The 26,963-nt window shown below is 45.6% G+C and overlaps 1 protein-coding gene across 2 annotated transcripts in view; it reads right to left on the reverse strand.

The window, feature by feature from the left end:
- The window catches only part of HGF (hepatocyte growth factor), a 179,762-nt gene that overhangs the window by 96,787 nt on the left and 56,012 nt on the right, over positions 1-26,963 (reverse strand). For both annotated transcript variants that reach the window (XM_069627802.1, XM_069627801.1), the window contains exon 4: positions 24,634-24,748. In XM_069627802.1, coding sequence (XP_069483903.1) covers positions 24,634-24,748 — 115 coding nt within the window. The remainder of the gene's footprint in view (positions 1-24,633; positions 24,749-26,963) is intronic.

Here is a 26,963-nt window from a genome sequence, read left to right on the forward strand (position 1 = left end):
TTTCTCCACTTGCTACAGAGATGGGTATTGTTAAATAAATGTGTAACGCAGCCCAGTTATTTTGAAAGCAATCCCACATTTTTCTACTGAGAATTAACTGCAGCACATCAAACGGGTTTTGTACATTTTCTGGCAACATATCTTTAAGACCCAGAAGTTCATCTTTTAGGCCCATTGCATCAATGTCAGTCTCCTGCTGAGGTTAGTGCCACCTTCAACCTCTCGCAATTCTCTTAAAGGGTTCCGCCATTCGAAAACCCTTTCATATTATACAGAAAATCCCATGTTGAATTGTGCTCCTTCATTTGGTCGAACCTTTCTTGGATGGAGTTTAATGCAGTGTCCAACAAGACATTAAAAAATTCAACCCTAAACTTCTCCTTCAGATCTTAAGGTGCGTCTTCACATTCATAAGAAAATTGCATTATCTTTGCGTCGTCTCCGCGGATTGTTTTTAAAAGAAGCTTCCACTTCCAACTGGGTGGCCAACTCCTGAGCTGTCATCAGAGCATCAGTGAGTCCATTTTCTGTGCTCTCCTCCAAAAACTGGATGCAGGATTCAGAATGGATAACCGCTGTAGAAATGTCCAAAGACTTGCTTATTGGGTTGACTTTAAAACAAAATATCGTGCCGGACAACCAAAGCCACTAAAAATGCATAGTCCTGCAATTGATCAGCGAGAGTGCTTGCTTCATGACGGAGCAATACATCACTTTTCCCCTCTTCGGCAAGTTACAGAAGAGCGTCATGGACACCAGTTATTTGGTACCCGGCAGCTTTTATACTGTCTATCTTTCACTCCCATCGTGTTTCACAAAGGGGCTTCAGGGTCAAACCTTTAACATTTTATTTTCAGAATGCTCCAACGACAAACTGAGGAAGAAAAGAGGGCATATGTTCTCTATAACATGCCAAAGAGAGTGCTTTTGTTGTGCATTTTGAAGCATCCCCTAGCACAAGATTAAGGAAATGGCAACCACGTGGCATAAAGAAGGCCCTTGAAATTTTTATCAAGGACACGCTTTTGAACTTCTTTAATGTTCCACTTCATATTGGCGCCATTGTCATAGCCCTGTCCTCTGCAGTTATTCACATCAAGACCACAGCCTTTTATTTCTTGGAGCAGAACAGTTGTGAGGCCTTCCCCACTACTGTCATCTACTGCCTCAAACCCTAGAAAGTGTTCTTGAATGCAAATGCTGGCTGCATTTGTGTCCACACATTGGATGGTTATGGAAAGCTATTCTTGGTGGCTGATATCAGGAGTGCAATCAAGAATTAGAGAAAATAACTTTGCTCCCTGTGCACGTTTTACGATATCCTCTTTCACGTTCTCAGCCATGAAGCTCATTAGTTCATTTTGGATGGTTTTCCACAATAATGTTCTGCCACTTCCTTTGCAAGTACTTTTTTTAAATGTCCCCCCCCTCCCCATCACCACATCACACTTTGCTAATAACTGCACAATGCCTAAAAAGTTGCCATTACATTTTTGGTATAAGCAGTCATTTGATCCACAGAAGGCCAAATTATTGCCAGCGAGGAACTGCAGTATAGCGAGAAGGCGCGCCAACACATTGCGCCAGCGCTTTGCTCGTTGGAGTACAATACGTTGATGCTCATCATCCATCGTTTTGGAGGAAAGCAGTGCCATTTCTGCTTCAGTCCGATCTCGACAGGCCACCTAGTGTGTAAGAGAATTCTCATGCTGGCACAGCGTCTGTACCATATGCTTCCAATCCCTGCTTCCTTCCTCTTTTAGACTGCCCTTCACATTGGTATGGCTTAACAATTTGCAACAAAAACAAAATACACAGTGTCTGCTAAATGAGTACACCAATGGCTTACGATGAAGAACTTCAGGAATGTTTCCTATTCTCCTTTTGTAATGGAGATTTGAAAAATGCCGCCCTACATCACCTCTTGCAAAATTAAGATGTGCATGTTTGGCAGGGCCGGTGAGCAGAAGGTGGGCTCGCAAATTGATATTCATGACTGTAGGCCATAGTGCTAGGTCTGACAGGTCATTGCGATGAACTGCTACCTCAAGTTGGGCTTGCAGCAGGTTAAACTCCAGTTTCATGCTCAGTTTCCAAAGGAGCAAAGCAAATGGCAACAGGAGTGGTTTTGCGGCCCCCTGTGCATGCCCGTTTCACATATTGCTGCATTCTTTCCTTTAAACGTGTCCCGCTCCCGATTCTCCAGTGCTTTGTGTTTCCGATTTTGGCCACCAGACGCCTTGGATTTCCTAGACATTTTCATGGCCACTCTACCAAATTACTCTTTCTTCACTTGCCCACTGCAGGGCTCTTCACCTCAAGTCCTTCCTTTCTTGCAGCTGAGCCGTAACTGTCTGTGTAATGTCTTCACTCGATTCTGGTGCTCGTCTTCTGGGTATTTTCTCTCTATCACTCTAGCTGCTTAATGTTCAAATCCTGGACTAGGGCTTAGAAACTGGTCCCTAGTATTCAGCGTGTTATAAAAGAGCAATTCTAATTATTAACATAGTAGCATGTCTCCAGATGGGTTTCTTGTGCACTTAAATATTCTCTAGTAGAATTAGGAATTGGCAACGTTCTTCTGAAGAACAAAAGTGGTGACACAAGGAATTATATTCATTTGCACTAATGCCTTGAAGATGTGCATTTGGTGTAATATTGCTACAGGAAGATGTTGTACAGGCTACTGTGTCCGCCCTATAGGAGCCTTGCTTGCAGAATATAGTGTGAGGAAAGTTTGCAAAAAGGACTACACATAACAAGTGGGTTGTCAGAAAGATATTTTTAGTTCATCGAGTGTAGGTTGCCATAGTTTGGGGTCATTATAAAAGGATGGCAGTATATTTTAAAAAGGTGAAAACCATTAAAGGGAAAAAGGGAACGTTCATAATAAAGTTAATGTGTTTTGGGGACATTGCTAGGTGGGGTGCACATTTATACAATGGAAAAGGCAGGGGAGTATCCAGCATTACAAGAGTGAGGTGGGGGGGCAACCAGGAAAGTAGTCCTACCCCCCAAAATGCAGTGCGCGCAATTCAGTATGGTCTCATTTGCACCCCCTAACCGCCCACCCCTACCCCAATCTACTTTTCATGCAACATTAGTGGCAGATGGCCTTTTAACACATACAAAATAAAACTGAACAGAAGTGACTTCACAGAAAAGGAGATTGCAAGGAGCATCATCAGTCTTTGATACGTGGAGGCACCAATACAGCGACTTTAGAATAGGTTGCCATAAGTAAGCCAAGGGGCAAATAACTGTGGTGCACAATACCTACATTGCACTATTGTTACATATAGAGAAACTCTATAGTCATATTATTGTAAAATAGCCTAACATGCTGTTAATATTTACTCTGTCTTATTTTCAGCTCTCTAAGTGATTCACTTCAGAGTGTGAATACATGATGTGCCCAGGATCACACACTTTGGTTCAATGGTGAAACAGGGATGTAAACAATTTAATAACTATCTATTTCAACTAAACCTGGGAAGATCTGCTCAATTGCTTAAAGTTTCCATTTGAATTTCATGTGCTTAAATACTTTGTTTATAGCAATGCCTTGGAAGCAAGGCACATTACATAATAAACTATCCATTTAGAATTAACTTTACACCACACACACACACACACACACACACAACCTCCCCTCCCCTCCCCTCCCCCAATGTCCCAATAGCATCATTCAAATTAATGTGAGCCTAACAAACCCCCCTTGAGTAAAGCCGTAGTCATTTAATTTCAAATACAAATATAAACGTGATAAAGACGCTGGAAAGACAAGCACACAACGTCTTTTACAAGTCATGAAAACGTCACAAAGGGTGCAAACAAGCCAGTCCCTTAACAAAAAGGTGCCTTTTAAACATATTTCTTTGACCCTTGTTCAGATTATTGCAAAACATAAATGTTATCTCACCTTCTCGGTCTGGTGTCGCTCTCCCAGTGCTAGACTGCTACACACCACACAACGACTCGAAAAAGAAAAGAATCTTCCTTTGCCCTGAAATGGCTGGCTGCTGGGCAGATTGCAGCAGCCAGCAGATACACACTTTGTCTTGCTCCGAGTCTGCATGGCATCGAAAAAGGCAGCCGAAAGGTCCCTCGGCCCTGAGATGGGTCAGGCCATGGGACTAAATAAAGGGGAGGGGGCTTGTTATCTATCCCAATGTCCGTCGGCCAACTGGGAGGTGATAACCAGAAAAGTCACCAAGGGGCACCAAGATATCCCAGGTGCACCTTGATGACAGAAAAAATACAAAAAGAAAAAAAGAAAATTCCAGGGTGACTCGAGGTGCATCACCTTTACCGAGTACTATCCGAACTGGGGGTGCCCACCATGAGGCGGTGAGTAGGGCATCCCAGGCGGTTGCCCGGGTAACCCTGGCCTACTGATGGCCCTGCTCATAAGAACCGCTGAACGGGCTTCGCAGCACATATGAATGCGGGGGTGGGGCTTACATCCCTTTTTGTTTGTGCATTACGTTATCAGTGGTCAGTTACTGTGCAAAGGGAGAAATGTCATTTTCTCCCACTTACACCAATCGGAGACAGTAATGTGTGATGTGAAATAACGAGTGAAATGCTTCCCGTCATTGCCACAAACCAAAGCAGACCACACCAGGCTCACCACTCCGTGCAGTTAACAAGATTTGAATGTTCTTGGTATGGTCCCAGCCTCCTCCTCAGGGAGTGCAATGGAAAAAATACTATTCCACAGGTAGGACTGCTCGCAGGCACCGCAGACCACTCAGGCTCACCGTTCCTCAACAGACTCACTGTCCCATCTTATTTGGTTAATATTCCGACAATCCCATCATCAGTGGATGTGTTCTATGAAGAAGAAAATGGCGCTTGCATGTTTCTGAACAGGCCACATGGTTCTTCTTCAAGACCTACCTTTCACTATTTTATAAAGGTATATGGTTAAAAGGGCCATATTAAATAAATGTTCCCCTCCAGCAGAAAATATTTTTTACAATGCAAGTCTGCACTTGGGCAAATCTCGCAGGAGTGCCCGCTCCAGTGCAAATGTGCTATTGTACACATGGATTGCAAGCATGTGTTTTTTGCATTATAGCGCTAGTTGCACTTGTACCAGTCTCGCCTGTAAGTTTCAGTAGCAAGTGGTATGTCTTCAGAAGTAATGATGCAGAACGGCTCTTTGTATGAATGCAGGCTTCTCGCGGCAATACCGCGGCGCAGTAGCAATCCACAGGGGGTATCACTGAGCTTTTTCCTGTTCTGGCACAGGTGTTTTACGAGGAATCTTAAACATCTTAAGTGAACATCTAGCGATCGCCATTATCGGTGCCAGGTGAGCGGCAAAGCGCCTAGTTTCCTAGTTCGTCTAGAAAAGCAGGACGGGTTATGCATACAGTGTAAGCTTGCTTGCATTGCACCAGCTGTTCTGGCCCACTTTCACTCAGGTGTGTAGTGTGCGATTACACAATCATTGGTACCACCTTTCCTTAGGTATGGCAGCTGCAAAGAAGACACACCCTTAAAAGAAGTGTACAGTGTACTTTCCACTAATATATATATATATATATATATATAACATTTGCAAACCTCCGTTTGCAATGCTCCAATCGACATGCATTTCTGAATCCCACTTCAGGGAATTGCAATACAGTGGTTTCCCCTGGCAACTCCCGCAATGCATTGGATATCGTGCAGTAAGGAGCAGCCATGCCATCCCAGACCAATATCAGCACCCTGCTTGTGTCCAGTGGAGATCATCCCCACTCCAGAATCACAGTAAACCAGCCTGCAGCTCAGCCTACACAGCAAAGGTCAGGATTGCTTAACCCAGAAATCACACCTTTCTAAAACGGACACTAACCACATTTCCTGGGGACTAGCCCCCAAAGCACCACTTAGGATCAGGATCAATTTGCTTGAAGAAGGGGTTGGTAACATTTGGCTTTCCAGCACGAGAGAAGGGTGCGAGAATCGAACCCTTGCACTCTTTCCAGACATCCCCTTTTTGTGAAACAATCACCTTGGCTAAAGACCAGTTTAGAGTTACTGTACATAATGCCATTATGGACAACATTATTCAAAGCCTAACTAGTCGTTTTAAAACCATACTCATCTCTTGCTGCATATATAACATGCCTGGATCCCAAAAATGTCAATGAAAGTCTACCCGACAATGCTCTTACAAATATGTGCTCCTTGCTCGAAAGGCTGGATGACTCCATAACGCTACAGGGGTTAAGGGAAGAACTCTTGAACTTTGCAAGCAAGTGCACTAAACTGAAGAGGACACTACCAGAAGAGCATGCCTTTGAAGCCCTACATAGTGAAGATCCAGCACGACATGAAGAATATGGAGAGCTACCTATTGTTACGCAATTCTAAATAAGTATAAACCTTTTCGTAGGCTTACCAGCAATTGGATTTGGCATACAAGTTAATCTTGACCTTATCTTGCACACAGGTAGAATGTGAAAGCGGTTTTCTGAAATTGAAGAATATTAAAACTTGCCTGAGAAGCCACCTCAGCCAGGACAACCTCGAAGCCTTCATGCTCATGTCTGTGGAGTGGAAATCGCTCATCCAATTCCAAAATCTGGATATAATCGGCCTAGTTACTGCATTGTTTGAAGGATCTTTTGATTGAGTGATTTTCAGGATTTCCAGAAAGAATTTAGTGCCAGGTTGTCAATGCATGCAACAATGTTCTTAGATTGCTTTGCCAAACCACATTAAAATACAATATTAGGCTTTTTGCCTTCAAGTAAAGTAAAAAAAGACAATGTAAGTTTGGATAAGTAACCAACTAACATCTTAAAAAACTTACTGTATGGCACCTGCAGGATTCACATTTGACCATCATCACTACCACCTTGACTTGGTTCAGTTGAAAGGTGAAATACTTTTACTCTGAAACCAAGATGATGTGTCCAATCAAAGACCAAAGAGGCCAGGGGGACACCGTACTTGGAATCATAAAGTGTCTGAAGACGGTACCCTTCATCAAGACGGTGTTAACATCAGTGGGGACAATATATGAATCATTCAGCTTTACATCTTAGTGTATCATCAGATTTTGAGTCCAGGCCAGCTACATGACTTTCAACAGAAAAAAAAGACTTTCCACTGATGTTAGGGCTGGGGGGTAGGCGGAGGCGCCAAGAAACAAAAGCAAGTGCGCAATACGTGGCATAGTAGGCCAAAGACATTGTAATAGTGCCAAAGACACAGCAACAACTAAAATGCATCCCCAAATGGACAATGCAGCCTATTAGAAGACTTCTCTCTGCAACCACCTACCAAACTTCGTTTCCCAGCAGCACCTGGCCCCAGAACTACAGGAAGGCCACATTGTGAGTGGCACGTCATTGCGTGTGTGCAGAAACAAGGCACAGTGCTTGTGCTCAAGTCCTCTTGCTGAGAAGACGTGTCTCAGAGCAGCTGCGGCTTCATAACCATTGGGAGGGACCACGCCCCACCGGATCAACATCCCGGACAATCTCCTGACAAAGATAACTGCTGCAGTGCTCTGCATAACCACAGGGAGCAGTGGGGTCGCAGAGGGGGCACAGACCCACCAGACAGAGACAACTAGCCCCTGCTTCTTACAAAGCTAACTCTACCAGTAAGACACGGCATGCCGCGTGACAGAGCACAACACTAATAAGAGCTTTCCAGACACACGCAGCACCATAAATCATTGGATAGCGGCGTTACTAACTGCTTACTCCTGCATGTCCAATCTAACACGTTACCACTACTTACCAGAGCCACATGCACCCCCTACTGTGCATGTTTAGTAGCCACGAGCAGCCCCTCATAAACCTCTTGCATGTGTACAAGCACGTGAACAGCCACATGTGGCAGTGTTTGATATGTGCACTAATTATAGCACTCTTGCAGCAATTAAACAGCTACTACGACACATCGAACACTCTGGTGACAACTAACCTAAGCTAAGTGCTGCACTACCTCATGTGTGTTTATTATGTTGCTGTGCCTTTGCAAACTGTGATAGTGATATTGTATATGTGTGTAGAGTCAGAAGTAGGACATGTGTTTCTAGGAGTGTCACAGCTCGCTGGAAGCGAGCGCAGTGATCAAAACCTTACCCTATCATCCCTAACCTATCCATAACCTATCCATAACCTCTCCCTGTGCCTCATTCTGGTTTCCCTACTCCCCCCTTCCTATCCAACCCTCGTCACCCTAACCCTCCTTCCCTGCTGGGGTTGCAGAGCCCTGTATAAGAATCGACTTGCAGTAGGTCCCAAAACCGCAGCGGAGGTGGTTGGTTCCTGCCACTCCTATGACTCGGAGCTGTGGACCCTGTCACAGAACTGTATGCAAAGTGATGTTATTTTATGAGTTGTGTTGTAATGTAATATTTGAGCATAAATGCAACTGGCAACGGGTACTTTCTGGTGTCATCATTTGGCTGTACTACTTATTAAATGCAAGGCTATTTTTCAACCGGTCCGATAGCACAGCGAGTAGAGCGCTCGCTTAGCCATCTGTGCAGAGCCTGCTGATGCAGGTTAGAATCCCGGCGGAACCAAACTCAGCCTTTCATCCTTCTGAGGTCGATAAATGAGCACCACACACCGTGGGTAATAATAAGCAGCGCTCAGATGCCTGAGGGTTCATAGCGCTATATAAATAATAATAATAATAATTTAGCATTACTGGTGGCAATGAGTAGACTTGCCTTGAGTCTGGTTCTGCAAAATAAGTATTTAGCTATGTGATGATATTGTTTTAATAAAACAAGAACCCACTTTTTTTTCAGTGTCTGGGCTTATTTCTTATCCCAGTCCAACCCTGCACTGGTGGCAGTATTATGAGGGAGGATTACACGGGAGGAGATGGCTGTTGGTGGAAAGTGGTGACCCCATCAGGAGGGACGCTGTATAGTCCACTTTCCAAAGAGAAAGACCTCATAATTCCCAAGTTCTTGAAGGCTTGTTGTCACCAGCTTAAAAAGAAGAAACCCCTGCCTGCAGATCACTAGTCAAAATACCATTCATACCACACACACATAAAACAAACCTAACTTCTCCTGTTTCGGATGTTTTCTACAGTGATTTTTTACCCAAGAAGTCTTAGAAGAATTCTGTGAACTACATCTCCCATAAAGACTCAAGTCCTGAGACCAGGAAGAGGAGTGGGAAATTGACGCACATTGAAGAAAACTCAAATCTGAATGTGCTGACTAGTTGTTTTGAGGGATCATGAGTGCACAGGACATTTAAAAATTCTATCCGCGCTCGAACTGCAGAGAGAGCAGGAGAAGAAAGCAGTATGAGAAAGGCCCATATCGAAGGAGAACGAGAAAGCCAGCAATTCCAGACGGCAGCTCACAATTACCGGAGCTACTTACCGGCAAGGCGCGAGACCAGGAGAGATGCTGCAGGCACCGCTGGATGAGTGTGAGACGCCGGCAGGAGCAGCAGAGCTACTGGAGACAAGGATGTGCAGAGAAACAGCAGTTTTGGGTACGGTCATGGAGAGAAGCCGACGGGTGAGCTGGAAGCTACTGAGAGAGCTGGGGGAAGGTCTGCAGAGTGACAGAGGCTGACCCACAGAGGACGCTTCATCACAACGACTTGACATGGGTCAGGAATGCTACAGAACACCCATAAGTCTGCCAAAAGCCAGAGGGGACCCCGGGTCATACAGACAGGCGATTAAGCCAACCAAACAAATACAAACATTTGAATACCAAACAAATGAAGTTCAAAAGCGGAACTTGAACATGTCTCCATAAAAGAGATGTCAATATGGGAAAAATATAACCCTAAGCAAATGAAGGTTGAAGAAATCAGCATAACGGCAGAACGTGACCAAGTGCTCATGTGGGGACAGTTGTAACAAGTCATACCTCAAGCAAACAGAAACACCATAAACTGATTCAACAGTGTCGAGTTAAATGACATTGAATCTGAGAAGACGTCCCCGTGAAAGGAATAGGTCAGGCAGTGAACATTTGGTGAGGAATATACCTGGCAGCGAAGTATAATGGGGTGATCTGCTTGACCCAAAAAGGGATTCCGGGTAGGAGAGTATACCATAGGATCTGATGACTATACTATTGGATTCCTGGCATCGTAGTGAATGTCTTGCATTTTTAAAACTGAAGACTTCACCTTAAAAGTCGCTTCACCACACTTCACTTTAATTGTAAACCAGTCTGTCTCGACACACAGTGTCTTGTTGATTGGCAGAATGTCTGGCCTGTTTCTGTCCATGATGGACAGCCCCTACCACTTAGAGGGGTGCATATCCTTAACAGTGGTGGCCCTGGTGGACACTCCAGTCCAAACCCTGGATAAAAAGGAGGACTCGTGCCACAATTCAACACCTAATTTTTTTAATTTGTGTCATTTGTTGAATGCCCAGGCCCGGGACTATCACACGGTTGTATTACGCTCATCTGGTATCCACGGGGACGCCACTCAGCTGTGGTTGGATGACTTGCACCTCGAACCCTCTTCCTGATCCCTGGGTAATGTCTCAGATGAAGGTGAGGCCTGAAATACAGGAGAACTGGGTTCAAGACTTGACTGTCTCATGTAGTGTGTCTTCCCACCTCCCTTGGATTCGAAACCTCCCCCGGGGTCTTCTCTTCACCTTGATTCTTTATAAAGTTCACGTTCCGTCCTGCTCCTCGTGGCAGGGGCACGTAGTTATGGAGGGCGTGCAGCGACCAAGTTTCTTCACTGGTGCGAGCCCTGCCAGAGTACATGCCTTCTGCGACTCCATTTTGACAAGGTAGGTTTGCTGCTTTACAGTCTTTGTATTTATTCTTTAAATACAAAAGGACAAGAAAGAAAGAACTAATGTCTGTTTTTTTCTTCCCCTTAGGTATGGAAAGATGTTTCAGTGTTGTCATGCAGATTGGTGATGAGCACGAGCCAGCAAGTGAAGGCGCGATGAGCGCAATGCTGTCTGGTGAGTAATGCATGGTGCGTGGCTCTGTTTTGTCCTTTTTGCTAACCTGTGTTTTTCTCCCTTCTTCGCAGCCCGCTGCGTTCTTCGTCAAGCGCCGTGAGGTTCCTGAAATAATGCTGACCAAGAGACGACTAACCAGGTAAGGATCTTGTGGCTTTCGTTTTTCGGAGGGAATGTGATTAAACACTCTCTAATGCTGCCTTTCTCTATCTTCTTTCCAGGTTGTTGTATTCAGAAGACATGCGGCGCCGGAATGATGGAGTTCGCTGGGTCGAGTATCTTCAGATAAGTGGGATCTGCTGCCAGCGATGAGTCGAAGACAGGAGGCTAATCACAGGTAAGATTATGTTTACAATGTTCTTTCTCTTCAGGTTTGTGGTGTCAGGATAAGCGGGCATCAAGGAACACTGGAGACCTGATCTAGACACGGTGAGCGTTACGCTGCAAACAGCAGAATAACGCAAAGCGTGTTCTGCTGTTCAGGGTGTGGCTAGGCCTGGGACTACTTTATCTGGACTACTTTACCTGAGACTATTTAAACCATACCAAACACTAACAAGAACAAAGTTATGGCAGAAAAAGTCACGAGTCCACAGCGCTTATACAGTGATTAAGAAAATAAACATCAAGGCTGCGGGTATCTGGGCGGTGTGGGTGTACTGCCAATACACATCCACATGAATAGTTGAAGAAAATGCAATGGTAACACGAGTAGACTGAAACAACCGGTCATTGAGCTTTCCGCAACTGCGAGGCATTTTGAGAACTGTATCTGGCAATGTCCTACTCTAAATGTGGATTTCTTATTGCTGCAACCAAAGCCTCTGATGAAAAGCTGTACACAGCTTGAAACACGTGTCAGGCTTCTCTTCGCACAAACAATAAAGGCTTTTCTTTGCACAAACAACTAATTATAATTTCTTGGCGCAGTGAGACTGGGAACATCTTTGTTTTTCTTCATACCAAACACTATACTGCACAGCTCAGTTCTTTGCACCTGAGCTATGCGCGTGCCTCCAGGTTAGCTGAAGTCCACGAATAAAGTAGTCCCATATAAATAGTCCCATCCTAAGGTTGGTCTCCAAAGGCGCCAGGACTGACTCCAAGAGAGTATTGGATGAGGCGTGAAGAGCTTTGAGGCCATAAGGGAGGCCTGGAACCTGGCCTTAGCTGGGAGGCTGACTTGCCAGTGAGGGTCAGGGGAAAGGGTCATGACAGGTTATGCAAGTACAGGCATGAAGCAGTAGTAAAGAAAATAACCAAACTACAGCAGTATACATGGGGAAAATCATATATAGTACAGTTAAGATAGTAGAGTGTGCATCATGGTCAAGGGGCAGTGGTAGATGGGAGTAATATTATATCAAACAAAAAGATCTTGACATGTTTTTTGAAGATGGGTATTGAGTGCTCATTTTTTATGTGGGCATGCAAAACATTGCAGAGCAAGGGCGCAGTGACACGGAAACTGACCCAGCCAGCTCTTTTGCTCTTCAAGCATGGGGGCGTGAACAATGTGGAGCAGGAGCTCAGCACTCACACCGGGACAATTTGAGAGATATAGTTCTTAAGGTAGAGGGGGGCCTCATTGTTAATGCAGTGATAACCAGAGTTTTGATAGGGAGCCAGTGGGCTTCCTGTCTGGTGGCAGAAATATGGTCCGAGCGTTAAAGTCTGAGGGCAGCACACGGTGCTTTGTTTTGAAGAAGTTGGAGTTTTGCCATGTTGGTGTTTGAGGTGCCCATCAGTAGGACCATTCCAATAGTCCAGTCTGTACAGGAAAAGGGCACATGCGAGTGTGAGGCAATTGTTGGGTGAGAGGAACTGTCTGCTCACCGAGATATGCCTCGCTGTATAGACGATGGATGAAGCTAAGGCGTTTATCTGCCTGGTCATGGATAAGTCAGCTTCAGGGAAGACTCCCAAGGTTTCTATTGGCTTCAGGACGGGCATGGATGTGCCGTCAATGCAGAAGGCAGAGAAGGAGCCTTCTAGGTATCTGAGTCGGTGAGGAGAGCCAATGATAAGGAGCTCAGTTTTATCATCGTTAGACATAAATTGTGTGTCACCATCCAATTTTGAATTGTGCTGTGAACTGCTTTGATTGCGAGTGCGTCGCTAGTGTGGTCACCTGAAATAGGGATGAGAATTTGGGTGTCCTCTGCTAAGTTGGTGTAAATGACCTCCCTGGAGTCAAGGAGATGGAAGAGGGGTTTTGTATGAGTATTATACAGAGTGGGGGAAAGGCAGGATCCTTGTGGAACGCCAAGCAGAGTGAGGATGGGATCAGCTGGCCAATGAAGAATCGGGTGGTGCGGCCACTACTAAAGAATTTAATCCACTCTGTAACTTTCAGAGAAAAGAGGAAGTAATGCCTGAGGTGGTGGCACAGTAGGATGTGATCTACTGGATCTAACACCACATAGAGATCAAGCAGGAGGAGGGTAGCTGGTTTGCCAGAGTCCCAGATGGAATCCATTAGTATGTGTAGGTCCAAGAGGGCGGTGTCTGTGCTGTGCTTTGGGCAAAAGCCATATTGTCTTTTGCCGAGAAGGTGGTTAAGCTCCAGGAATTGTTGGACTTGGGAATAGGCAAGGCGGTCCAGAATTGTGAGGAAGGGGACTGTGGTGATGGGGCAATAGTTGGTGGGGATAGATGGGTCAAGGGTTTTTTTTATTTTTATTTTTTTTAGGAGAGGTGTGACGTGACCCACGCTGCTTTGATGTTAGAGGGTACTATATTAGGAGAAAAAAATTTGTCGGATTCCGGGATAATTGCTGTGAGCGAAGGAGCACAGAATTTCAAAATGTGGGTGGGGCAGAAGTCTCCTTTGCAGTTAGAAGGTTTGAGAGCTCTGATGTTACTTGCTCCTGAGTAACAGGGCTAAATGTGAAGGGGCACAGGTGGGTGTGGGCTCCACCAGTGCGGCCATCAGGGGCAGGCATGGGCATTTTGTTCGCAATCGGGGAACCTTTAGCACTGATTATGTTGAGAAAGGTTGAAGACACCCTTACCCACATAATTGTTGGCATGCATGACTGAGATGGGAGGGGAAGGAGTTTCCAGCTCTTCAAGTATTGCAAATAGATGTCTGATATTGGAATTGGCATTGGTGATTCCATCTCTGCTGTTGGCTCGGGCCTGGCTGACCTCTTTCCTCTCTGATTGACCCTCCCAGGTCCATCCTGGGTCCTTCCTTTCATCTATCTTCCTCTCCACCTGTGGTGTTCACCAGGGATCTAACCTCTCGCCCTGGCTTTTCCACCAATACCTGCCAAATCTCAGCCACTGCGTTGCCATTTTCTTCTCATATTTCCAGTGCTACGCCGATGAGACCCAACTCATTTTTAGGCTGCCCTCGGCCACCTCCCCTCTCTCACTTCTCTCGGATTGCCTAACTGCCATTCAAGATTGGTGTGTCGCCAATGATCTTTGTCTGAATTTCAGCAAGACGGAGATCCTCCTCATCGGCACACCTTCACCATCCTTTCCCCTCACTCTCTGGCCGGCCTCCATTGGCCCTCCTCCTACCCCCACCTGTGAGGCTAAGAACCTCAAGGTCATCTTTGACTCCACCCTTTCCTTCTCCGCCCACAACTCTGAAGTCTCTAAAAAGTGAGCTTCTGGGGGAAGGAGCGGAAAGGCAGAGTACTTCTGAGGAGGTGCAGTAGGAAGTTTGACTGTCTCCCAAGCTCTGGTTCTCTCTAGGTTGGACTATTGTAAAGCCTCTTTCCAAATCTACCTGCCTCTACTCTCCGCCCTCTGCAACTTATCCAGAACAGGACTGCGAGACTTCTCCTTGGCCTCTAGCCCTGGGATCGTATCTCTCCAGCCTTGAAATCTCTCCATTGGCTCCCAGTGGGTGCAAGGATTAAATTCAAAACCCTCTGCATTGTCCACAAGGCTTTCTGGAGCTTGGGTCCAAAATACCTTCAGCTATCCCTCCGCAAATACCTCCACTCTCAAGCTCTTTGCTCCTCTACCTCCAACTCACTCAGAGTCAGTCGTTTTTCTAAGAACGAGCTGGGGGTACATCTTGGTCTTCGGCTGGGGCCTCCTTCTGGAACAGCCTCCATGTCACTCAAACTTGAGGAGAACCATCTCTGGTTCCGGAAGCACCTCAAGACCTTCCTCTTTGCTTCTGCCTTCGCAACCACTCTCCCCTGTTGATCTGTTCTCTCTTGGCACCGTGCACCTGGTCACCCTCTGTCTAACGGGCCCAGGTACCTGCTCACCCTGCTACCCTCCCGCACTGCCTCCAGACCACCCCTTGCACTGGTCTGTGTATCTGTACCAATACAGCCCCTCCCGCCCTTTTTCTTCCTGCACTTGTCAGACCTACCCTGTCTGCTGCCTTAAACCCAGCACTTGCCAGTTGCTGACTGCACTACCACTGTTTGTTGCCTTTATCATTTATTTATTATTATGATCTATCTGTTTCTCCTTTGCTCCACACTTTCCACTTCTCCCCCCTTCCATGCACTTTCCCCCTCCCCCTCCTCCTCCTCTCCCATGCACTTGCGTGTTCTCAATGTCACTGGGCCTAGTAAGATCGCTGTTTTGTTCTCCCCTGTTCCCCTCCCTTGCCTTGTCTCGCTCTGAAACACTTGTGTACGAGCGTGATAGAAATAAAATATCAATATCAATGTAGTGAATCTGCTGGCGATGATTGCTTTCTTGAGGGAGCAGGCCACCATGCTGCGAGTTATGCAGTTGTTTGGTTTTGGACGTTTTTTGCAGAGGTTTTCAAGAGCTCTTTTTTCCATGCGTAGGTGGACCAATTCCCCTGAAAACCAGGAGCTCTTGTGTTTGGGAAATTTTGTTTTTATAGGCACATGCAGGTCGAGGGTCTGGAGCAGGCAGTCATGGAATTGGTTGGCAAGGTCATGGGCGGGACCCAAGACCCTTACAAGGAAGTGCAGATTGCTGAAGACCCATGGACAGCTGTCAAACATCACCTCTAGCCCACTCCTTGTGAAGCTCTGATCCTCCGCCATGATCTCAAGGAGGTCCTAGTCAGTGCTTCGACCCCTGGACTGGTGGGAACTACCTGCCCCATACTCCCCTACTTGAGACTCTGGGCCTGATGAACCTTCAGAAGTGTCCATGACCATTCGCTGTCCTGTCCAGCTCACATGGCGATACCTCCCTGCAGCCATTACCATGCAGAGAGCATTCTTGGAACTTGATGGATCAATTTTTACAAGACGTCTACTGCTCCTGCAGTTTCATCCTTTTACTCCCAAGTGAAACTGAAGGTCCTGCTCTTTGTTAAAAATAAACCAGACGCCTGATCATGTTGACTCCCGCCACATGCAGACCTCCATGGGACTGGAAATCGGAGGACATGGGGATTACTGGATCTCTGTGCCACGGGTATCCAGCTGTCCGGTCTGCAGAATCATATCCTCCGAGCATGAACCGTATACTAGCTGGACCAAGTCCTGATGCCAAAACTGACCTCTGCACCGGCAGCAGCGGTACCTCCCTGAACTAGACACATCACATAAGTGGGCCCAGAGGATCTAGAAAACCTCTGAAGTAGTCCCTGGAGTAGTGCGCAAGGGGTTAAGTTATACTTCCTCCCATCCGCCCACCATGGGGCTGCGTCGGTGTAAAGACCTCAGCCTAGCTCACACTTGCCTGATTATGATTGCTGGTGGTCTGGTTAAAGATCCCCTTGGGCCTTCCCTTGAGTGTTGGGATTGGAAGAGAACCCTTTCTGAACTTTGGAACACTTATCTGAAGCCTGTGGTCTTCAGGGAAGATATAAAGTTAATTATTCAAAATCCGATAGTAAACCCACCTGAACAGTGTGCTTCGTTGAAGTGGTGACTTGGGAACAAACTCCAATTCCCCATCAAAGCTGTACCTACCAAATGCTTCCAAAATTGAACAACTTCAAAAGAAAATCCTCACTAAAAGTAAAATCCTAGCTGCAAAAATCTAACAAATACTAAACTAAACACAACCAAATAAAATACAAACCTGCAAATCCAATTCACCTTAGTCACCCAAGACATAGTGGCAGACACTATCGCTAAACTAAACGCTTTCAATTGCAAAGGTGATAACTTCCCTGCCCACTTAGTCAAACTTTGTGTCCCACTCCCCACCGCCATTATTACTAATTTTGTGAATGCCTCACTTAACACAAAAATAGTCCCGGCAAGTATAATAGAAGCGTGGGGGACCCCCCTGCTAAAATAAAAACTCCCTTGATGCAACGCTATCCACCAACTAACGACCCATAACTACGGTACAGATTCTGCTCAAAATACTTCATAAAATAGCCTATAATCAAATTCAAGCCCATCTTGAACAAAATCAGCTTCTTGGAGATAGACAATTCAGGTTCAGGCCCAACTATAGCACAGAAACGGCTCTCCTGGACCTGAAAATCCAGATAGACACCATGAGGGACTCAGGTAAACTCTGTTTACTACTGCCGTTAGATCTTTCTGCAGCATTTGACTTAGTGGACCATGACAAATGATGTGCCACACTAGCAAATGACTTGTGCTTCTCCAAAGATGCCACCCTGTGGTTGAAATCCTTTCTAGCTGAACACACCTCCAGAGTAAGCATTGGCAAAGAAGCTGCTGACCCTATACCACTCCCCATTGGGGTACCCCAAGGGTCCTGTCTTTCGCCCACCTTATATAATGCATACACTAAGCTTCTCTTCTCGGCCTTGTATTCCATGGATATCATCTATACTAACTTTGCAGACGACACCCAGATCCTCATACCGATCTCAGGGGATTATGCACACAATACGATGACTATCAACAAAATGTATGCCATAATCCAAAATTGGCTAGCTCTCAACAGCCTTTGCCTCAACAATGAGAAAACAGAAATTATCACTGTGGGCTCCCAAAGTAAAATTAGTGCTCTCGACTCAGACTACTCAACCATCAACACAGATGGCTCACTAATCCCAGTATCAAAACAGGTCCAAACCCTAGGAGTGTATCTAGATACTAACCTAACAATGAATAGACATGCAAATGCTCTGTCGTCATCTACATCTTAGACTTCTAAACCTATTGCCCTTAGCCGACAATACCTCACGTCTACGAACTGTGTCACCCTAGCTAGAGCCCTGATACTATCCAAGTTGGATTACTGCAATGTAATCCTACTATGAACCTCTAATTCTAAGCAGCATTAGGAATTTAAAAGTCTGACCATATCTCCAGCATCAGGAGGGAGACTCACTGGCTTCCTATTAAGGTGAGAATAATATTTAAGTCATTGAGCATTACCTACAAATGCCTTACAGCAAAGCTCCCACATACCTAAATAATTCAATAAGCAGAAAAGCGTCTAAGAGGATACTCAGATCTAACCCTAAGTCGCTCCTGGATGTCCGTTGATTCAAAAGCTCCAGAGCAGGAGGTAATAACTTCTTAATTATTGCCCCGAAACACTGGAATGAGCTCCCACTTAACATAAAAAATGAAGACTCCTTCCTTTGCTGTAAACAAATGTTAAAAACCTGGCTTTTCAACCAAAACTAGTCAACCAAACACAAGTTGAAATAGCCACTCTCCTTCGGCCTATTTACATGCCTCTACAGAAACTGTAAATAATGAAAGTGACCATGAAATGTATTAACCTCTGTAACTTCTTGTACCATTATCTTGTTATGTATCTGTAATTTTGTTATTCGTGTTATAAGCTGTCTGCAACAACACTGATACCCGAAGGTCTGGTCGTTTAACAAATGTAATAAATAAAAATAAAACAAATAAATATGTTCGGGGCCTTGTATTATGTTTGGCTGTAGATCTTATAATAAGTAAATAACTGAGTAGTAAACCAGGTACGAAACAGTCCATTTCCGTACTAGTAAACACAGGTAAGTAATTTAAGCACTTAACTGCAGAAGTGGGAGCACCCTACAATTATTCCCTACAGGTTTTCAGGATGAACATACTCAACCTTAAAACTTAAGGGGTTAAAGTTTTCTTCAAACTCTGCTACAAATGCCTAACTGTTCGTAAAGGGTTGCTGTCGCATCTTAAGTGGTTTGGAAATAGAAACCCTTGAACGTTCAGTGGTACGAGGTTAAGGGCATCTGTGACAATATGTAATGTGAAGGGGTCTTGCAGAGCCCCCTGCTGCCATGGTACTGTCCTCACTGTGTGTGGGGAGTGAGTAGAGGGTCCTCTGTTTCTATGGGTTTGGTGGAGACACTTGGCTGTGTGTTTATCTGGAGTAAGCGAGCCGAAGTTCTCATACGCTTGCGGTGCCTGCGTCATATGCCCGTGTGGGTGTGCGCAACATAAACTAAGCCTTTCCGTAGCTCCATTAAATGTTAATGTGGTAACGAATAGGCATGACATTGCCAGGAGCTGGAAATGCGTGTGTTTATCGTAAGTGATTTTAGAGGTAAGTCAGTCGTAAAGAGTAGATTAGACAAAAAGGGTGAGGGGCTCGTGAAGGGGCAAATGTTGCGCCATCCATGGGCATTGGAAGATTGGTCTGTTAAATGTTTGTGGCAGTGGAGCTTCCATTCCCTTCCAGTTGTGGAGAGCCCAGCCCCAATGTTTCTATTATTTAAAGGGTTGAGCTGGAGTTTTCCTATTTTATGCAACCACCAGGGTCGATCCCAGTAACATTAAGTAGAGCCCGACCCAAAGGACTACGTTCTCTGACAATCCTTTGTTGAGACGTTGTCAACATTCGGAAAATCTCATATTACACAATGAAGAACCCGGGAGGATAGCTCAGGGGCAATGCGATCTAGAACAACATAGGTTCGATACCAGGGTCTGCACTTAGAAACCTCTGGGTATTAAGCGTGTTGTAAATAACCAATTACAAGATCCAGTGTCCTAACCATCAAAAACAAGCATCTAACATAGTGTTACCCAGCCAAAGCTCTTGACACACTCCACACACCAAAAACTTCCTGGTAACCTTGAACCACTGCTGTCTGAACATAAGGTCCTTAAATCAGTAAGACGTCATGCCACGGATGGGGTGCAGAATAACTTTTACACCAAATAATCAGACAGACTCAGGAAGTTGCCAAATTCTCATCCGACTGTTTTATTATCAATTGTCTAAAACAGGGAGTTACAATGGACATCAGCGGACGTGCGCTTGAGCTCTCAATACATTTCACATAACAACTACTTTATATCAAACATTCATCATACATGATGTCATACTATGTGGCAAATAAGAAAAACCTACGGGGAGATTTGATTGCACTTCACAATGCAATCCCTTATAGGATTGGGTCTCTACAGTCAGGTGGACAACTTAAGGCTAGAACGCTCACCTGGTATCCATGGGGACGTCACTCAGCCTGTTCTGACCTCTTACGACCTCAAACCCTTCCCTGGAGTCTACTCGACTGGAGACTGGGTTTAACTCCCTATTGTCTCTGTGTGCTTCAACCCCTTCTTCCCCGGGGTCGAACCCTTCCCTTTGATCCACAGCTCACCTTGTTTTCTTGGAAAGTGTGCTCTTCGTCCTGCTTTCAGCGCAGGGGCGCGTTGATTGATGCGGGCTCGTTGCTGCCTAGTTACTTCACTGGCAAGAGCCCGACAGGTAGGTATAATGAGTCTTTTGAACAGTTCTCTAACTTTGTTCCTTTCCTTCCTTAGATGATGGCCGGCATCCGGGGATGGCAACGTGCTGCTGAGATGAGTAGCGCTGAAGGTGAGTGAGAGCGCGATGCGCGATGCAACCCTTTCGTATTTGTATTGAACTGAGTTCTTTTTTTGTGTGTTTTAGGTGGCGCAACATTTTCAGCATGGATGCCAGTTATGAAGAAGAAATGCGGTGAGTAAGCGCGGCATGCAGCGCCTCTAGATGTTGCCACGCTAACCTGGAATTGTCTTTTCCCTCTTGCAGATGGATGAGAAGTTCCGGAGACAGAGTTCCCCCAGAGCGGCTGGGATTCAGATAAGTGTTTGAAGCTCATACAGTCTTTAAAAATAAGCGAAGATTTGCTGAATGCTTACTAATGCCTTTTTTCTGTTCTTTTCCCTTTTCCGTAGGAAGCGGCGTGCCGGGATGGGAATGACACTGCCGCAGATGCCCGCAGAACAGAAGAAGTGATGAATGATGGGCAGAAGCGCTACAAGGTAAGGCTGTTCCTAACGGTGTTCTTGTTCTTGCAGGAGCTAAGCGCAGAAGAAAGATGCAGGCCTACTGTAGACCGATCCGAACACGGTGAGTGTCACGCTGCAGGTGCAGAAAACACAAAGCTTGTTTCTCAGCCTGGGTGTGGCTTAAATAGTCTCTGGGTATCCCAGGTGTCTCTGGGCTGAACCACACCCAAGAGACTAGACTGCACATGCAGTTCTGGGAACCGAAATATGTGGGGGCATCCATCTTGTCCCCATCAATGCACTACAAGTCCAATCCCCAATGTTATCCTATGGGAGTGAGTGAGTGTGGTGCCACAAGAGTCAAGTCCGACTCCAAGTGGGTCTTTGGAGGGATGGAGAGGCCCTTGAGGGCCATGTAGGTGATTGTGGCCTGGCTCCAGCCTGACATCTTGGAGGGCCGGGGACATGAGGGGCAGGAATCATGACAAAGGCTGCCTCTAGTGCAAGTCATCCTCAACAGTTACACTGTGTACTTAGTATCACTGGCCCTTCGTTATATGGCCATGTACAATTGTTTGGCATGCTTGTACCCTTCTGGAACATTCGATTCACTAGCAGCATGTAAGCTCAGACCCCAGATACTAGGAGGTGGACTTGACCATGTCTCCCCTCCTAATTAGCCCTTCATCCTTCAACACTCGTGCCTTCTGCCACAAAGATTGCCTTTGAACCTGGTCTTGCAATGTATTCTCGTCTCTGGCAATATATTATCACTGTTCTGGTCTGCATGCTCAACTCCTATTTTCATCCTTGGTTCACATGACAGGAGATAGTACTTCAGCCTGATTTTCAGCATTTAATTGTCTTGAACTAATAAACTTGGCAGCCACGGTGTTCTCTCTTTGCATCTTAACAAGGAGTGATTCCGCTTCTCATGTTTGCTCCCTTTATTAATTGATAACCAGTTCTTGGCTTCTCCAGCCTTTGACACTAGGCTAGACAGCTTTCCTCGGTTCTTCCAGGATTCTTGGCTACTTTTCTTGCTGCGACACGCACAGCTCTCGATCCTTCATTCTCTGTGGGTTTGAACATACTAGAATTTGTGACACCAATGTCCAGCTTCTATACAATGGGGGCTCTGCCTGCAGTCTATTCACTAGGTATAGCTAGCTTCTATGATCACTTAGTCTACTTGTGTTTGCGCATCTGTACAGTTATTGAATAGCTTGCATTTTCTGCAGTGCGTCACACACATGCAATCTTCTTTCTGCATAGGAACGTTCATGCGATTCCAAATTTCATAATCTGTTTCTATAGGGTCCATACATCTTTGTATTATCTTCTTGGCATGTCCCTCTTATCTATTGTGATGTCACCACTTCTCTCGATTTCACATGCCTTCGGGGACCTCTTCCATGAGACTGTCATCTCTTCGAGCATACATCTGGTACGATCTTTATACCTTTATCTAGGACACTTGTTGTGGTATGGTCAAAATTATTGGTGTCAAGCATGGTTCGGTTTCAGGCTTCCAACATACAGGCAGTAGGGGGCGGGACTTCCTGCAGATGCATATGGCTGCTCCTCTACAGGTCATTTTTATTTTGTAGCATGGAGTCATTAATGCAGACTTGTTCAAAGCACTTACTTTATTAACCAAGTTAAATATAGCATGCTACGTAAATCAACAGATTTGCCCACACGGCATGGAGGCAAGAACTTGATTAAAATGCTAAGTTGCTCACGAAAGCACAGAGAAAAGCAACATTTACAGGATTTGAAAAGGCCACAATGTGAAAACCAGATGCTCTGACGGCACCAACCCATCCCACGCTAATGAACTCCAAATGCTCCACCGCAGGATGGCCTCCGTGGTGGACGCATGTTTCGCCTAAGCCTGGAGTCACGATGTCATCATCCTCACCATGGTAATGGAAGAACATGTCGTGCCCCGTATTTACTTGCGAGTTGCCCGCGAGCAAAGGAAAAGCGTCCACAACCAGCATGACCATTACAAAGGCGAATAGCACGTTTTCCAATGGACTCCTCACATACGTCGCTGGGATGAGCCAATAGTTCCATGTGTCTCAAACTTGACTTCGAAGCTACGGTGCGTCTTGGCGCAATGTGTTCTTTTAGAGGACAACAGTAAAATCAGGAACATCCGGGTGCAGCCAGGAAACTCGACCGCTCATGACAAATAATTTCCTCTTACAAGACATTTGCACTTTGCAAGGACATGTTTTTACAATTAGGTTTGTTTTTATTTGTTTCGTACATATCACAGGCATGTATTGTCAATTTCAAAATGAGGTGTTGCAAGTCTGGCTGGGTTGATAAATACAAATTAGTATCAGTGGAATGCATTGTGGGTATGTTTGGAGCCTAATCACACTGCAGGGTGGCCAAAAGGGAGTGGCCAACTTCACAGTGAGTGCAGTGGCTCAAACAGAGAACCTGAACTTTCATTCTCACTGAGACAGGAACCCAGGGAAGCTTTATCAGCAAGTATATGGTGGGGGTGGCAGTGGGGAGAATACAATAGGGCACGGCAAGTGCTAAACAAGGAGATGGTACAATCGGCAGGTGGCAGATGGAACAGATGGGTAATCCCAGAGGCAAACGAGTTCCTATCGTATTATAGTCTCTCAACGTGTTTTGTTTGGTGGACAGACTCATACCCAGGTCAAGGGTCAGAAGACCAGCCATGATAGGAATAAGGTATTGAGAAGCTGTACACGCGGCTGCCTCACCGAAGTGGCAGGACCCTTCGAAGAAGATGGAAATTGACAACTAATTTGTGAACCAAGCAAAAGCTTTGCACATGCTAGTTTAGGTTTTACCTCGCTGTGGATGTGGAGTGTTCTGTGCAGAGACCGATACCAACATGTCTGTGGCACCGAGAAGCAGAACCTTCACATTGGACCCAGCGAGGCAGGCCCATGTCTGGAGACCCAAAGAAACGAGTGCTCCAGGCAAGTGCATGGGAGCACAAAGGCAGCTGATGCTTTTAATCACTAATAAGCGGGCTAGTGTCTCAGGAGGATAGCTCAGGGGCAACACGCTCATCTTGGAAGCAAGACGACGGGGAGCAACACAGGTTGAATCCCTGGGTCCGTACTTAGAAACCTCTGGCTACTAAGCGTGTTATAAATAACCAATTACAATAGTGCGCGTGGGGGGGGGATCATCGGCGTGGCATGACAGAACATGCTTGTGATCATTTAAATGACCTAATTTTAATCTTTCCGCATACTACTCCCAAAAGGTTAGTCTCCGCATTTTAGGTGTCTGCAACCTTTGTCTCTGCCATATTTTGCACTACAACTCACATTGGCCATAGCCAGCATAGTCAATGGTGAGGGATCATGGGAGTTGTAGTGCACGATTTACAGACCATGGCGTAGTGCTGCTGGTGGACAGATGAGGAACTTTTATCTCAATGTTTTTACTGCACTACTTTTTCACTTCACACTTTTATTTCAGTAGCTTAGGGTATGGTTTTTACATCCAACAGGGACGGCCTTTAAAATAAAAACAGCATCACAAATGCATTGGATGATGCGAGTAAACACAAGCACGCATTATGCACCAGCCCAGGCTGCATTCCTCTTATGCTTACCTGTGCTCATGCGGGATCATGGAGTTCCAAGGCTGGCAAGGGAGGCCTGTTTTGGTCACATTTCTGCTTCCCCTATAGTGTCTTCCTTTATTGTGAATGCAGTTTCTGATGTAGTCTGTGGGGAGAGATCAGTCACACAATGTCAGCACTTCATAGAGCTGGGCTTCAGACTCAGGATCACACATATTAGGGGAGGTTATTATCAAACTGTGGTAGGCAACCGCATTTCATACACCTCAACATGTTCAGATCCGCAGACCTGTCCGCACTGTGAGATGGTTTCAGCACTTAGTTACTTGAACCTTTCTCCTCGGGGAGTTTGCCTTTTCATCCTGGCCAGACGGGGTGGGGGGGGACATGTGGTTAAGTGACATAGCAACAAACAAACTAAATAGTCTGGGTGGGATTAAAGCACAATTCCTACTGGGGCAGAATTGCCCCATTGCAAACAATATTCTGTCAACGCATTTTTACACCAAGGCCTGGGATTAATATCAGGGCAAACCATGTCCCGGTGCACAAAGAAGCTACTTTCAGCAGCTCTGACTTAATCTGGAGTAAATCACATGATAAATGTTCTGTACATCAAATATCATTCTGCAGATTTAACTGCGAAAAAGTCCGTGTTACTCATAGCAATTTATGTCAATCAGTTCTAACTTGAGGGGGCAACAAAAACAGACAAGTCTGCTCTCTTATACGCTGGAGACACAACCACAAGAGGAATCCTTAGTGTCTGTGCTGTGCAGAATGCCCCCGTTTACAGGCTCCGTATGATACGATAAGATTGATATGATATGGCATTTATAACGCGCCTATACACAAGTGTTTCAAGGCGCGATGAGGCAAGGCAGGGGGAACAAAGGGAGGGCAGACAACGATCTTATAGGCCCAGTGTCATTCAGATCGCGAAATTGCAAGGAAGGGGGAGGACGAAAGGTTTGGGGGGTAGGAGGGAGGGGACAGTGCAGAACATGGGCTACATAAAGTAAATAGAACAATAATAGAAAAATACAAAAATACAAAAATACAGCCAGCTGGTGGCAAGTGCAAGGGTAAGTGCAGAAATCAGGTGTCAAGTGCTGGGAGGGGTACTGTAGGGATACAGACAACAGTCCCCAAGTGCAGGGGGTTGCCAGGGAGGCAGTGCAGGTATGCAACTGGTGGCTGAGGGGACCTGGGCCCTAGATCAGAAGGTGGCCAGGTAACCAGTGCACTTTCAGCCAGGAGTTCAGCAGGGCAGAGGAGGATAGAAAGCAGAAGCAAAGAGGAAAGTCTTGAGGTGTTTCTGGAACCGGAGATGGTTCTCATCAAGTTTCAGGGAGGCAGAGAGGCTGTTCCAGAGGGAGGCCGCAGCAGAAGAAAGAGATTTACCACCAACTCGTTGCTTGGGGAAGCGACTGACCCTGAGGGAGTTGGAGGCGGATGAGCGGAGCGCTCGAGAAGGAAGACATTTAGCTGGTCGAGTGGACAGGCAGGGAGAACCCAGTGTGGTGGCCTTCATTAGTTGACCGCCGTTGCGCTGCGCAGTGGAGAGATTGCTGCTTGCAAGCATTTTGAATACCGAGCTAATGAAAGGAAGCAATGTTGGTATGGTACTAATAATGAGAGAAAGCGAGAAGGGAAGTTTGCAACTATCATTGCCAAAGTAAAGAGGAGGCAATATTTGAGAAACCAACTAGCATTGCCGAAGCCAAATAAGAGCAATAACAAATAAAAGGGCAACGCGTTTTCCTAAAGAGAGAAACTACAATTACGAAACATTACCAGCAGTTAACTGGTGTGATATCAGGAACTCAAAAGTTGACGGGAGAGAAGCCTTCCTTGTAGAGAGAATCAAGGGGAAGAGGAACATACCTGCAGTGCACATGGCAAACACATCTGTAGAATAAACAGCATCAATGTGTATCAAGCCTTTATGGAAGAAGTTATGAATCTTAATGTTGTTGAAAGTCAAAGACTTTAATAAAGTTGGGAGCAGACCTCACCACAGAGTGCTTAAAGTATGAGTTTATCCTGGCAGGCGAGTATAACAGGAAAGGGACTGTTAGTGGTTAGTCCGGGTAGGTAAGTGGATCAGGACGAAGACATTGATGTACTGCACTGTGGTTGAAGGTTCTGGTGGAGAGAAATGGGCAAGGCCACTAATATGTTATGATTTGAACTGTGGTAAAACCATCCTTACAAAACCTGATTGTGCAACAACCACTTTCAGGTTTCTTTATTTATAAACAAAGAAAGTTATATTGAAAACTGACTAGAAGTGTGAAGACAAAGTATTTCTGATTTATTGTGCAGGAACCTTTGGACCTTTGAACAATCATATCCGA

Source organism: Ambystoma mexicanum, chromosome 12 (genome assembly GCF_040938575.1).
Source record: "Ambystoma mexicanum isolate Mex_15411 chromosome 12, UKY_AmexF1_1, whole genome shotgun sequence".
Classification (NCBI taxonomy): Eukaryota; Metazoa; Chordata; class Amphibia; order Caudata; family Ambystomatidae; genus Ambystoma; species Ambystoma mexicanum.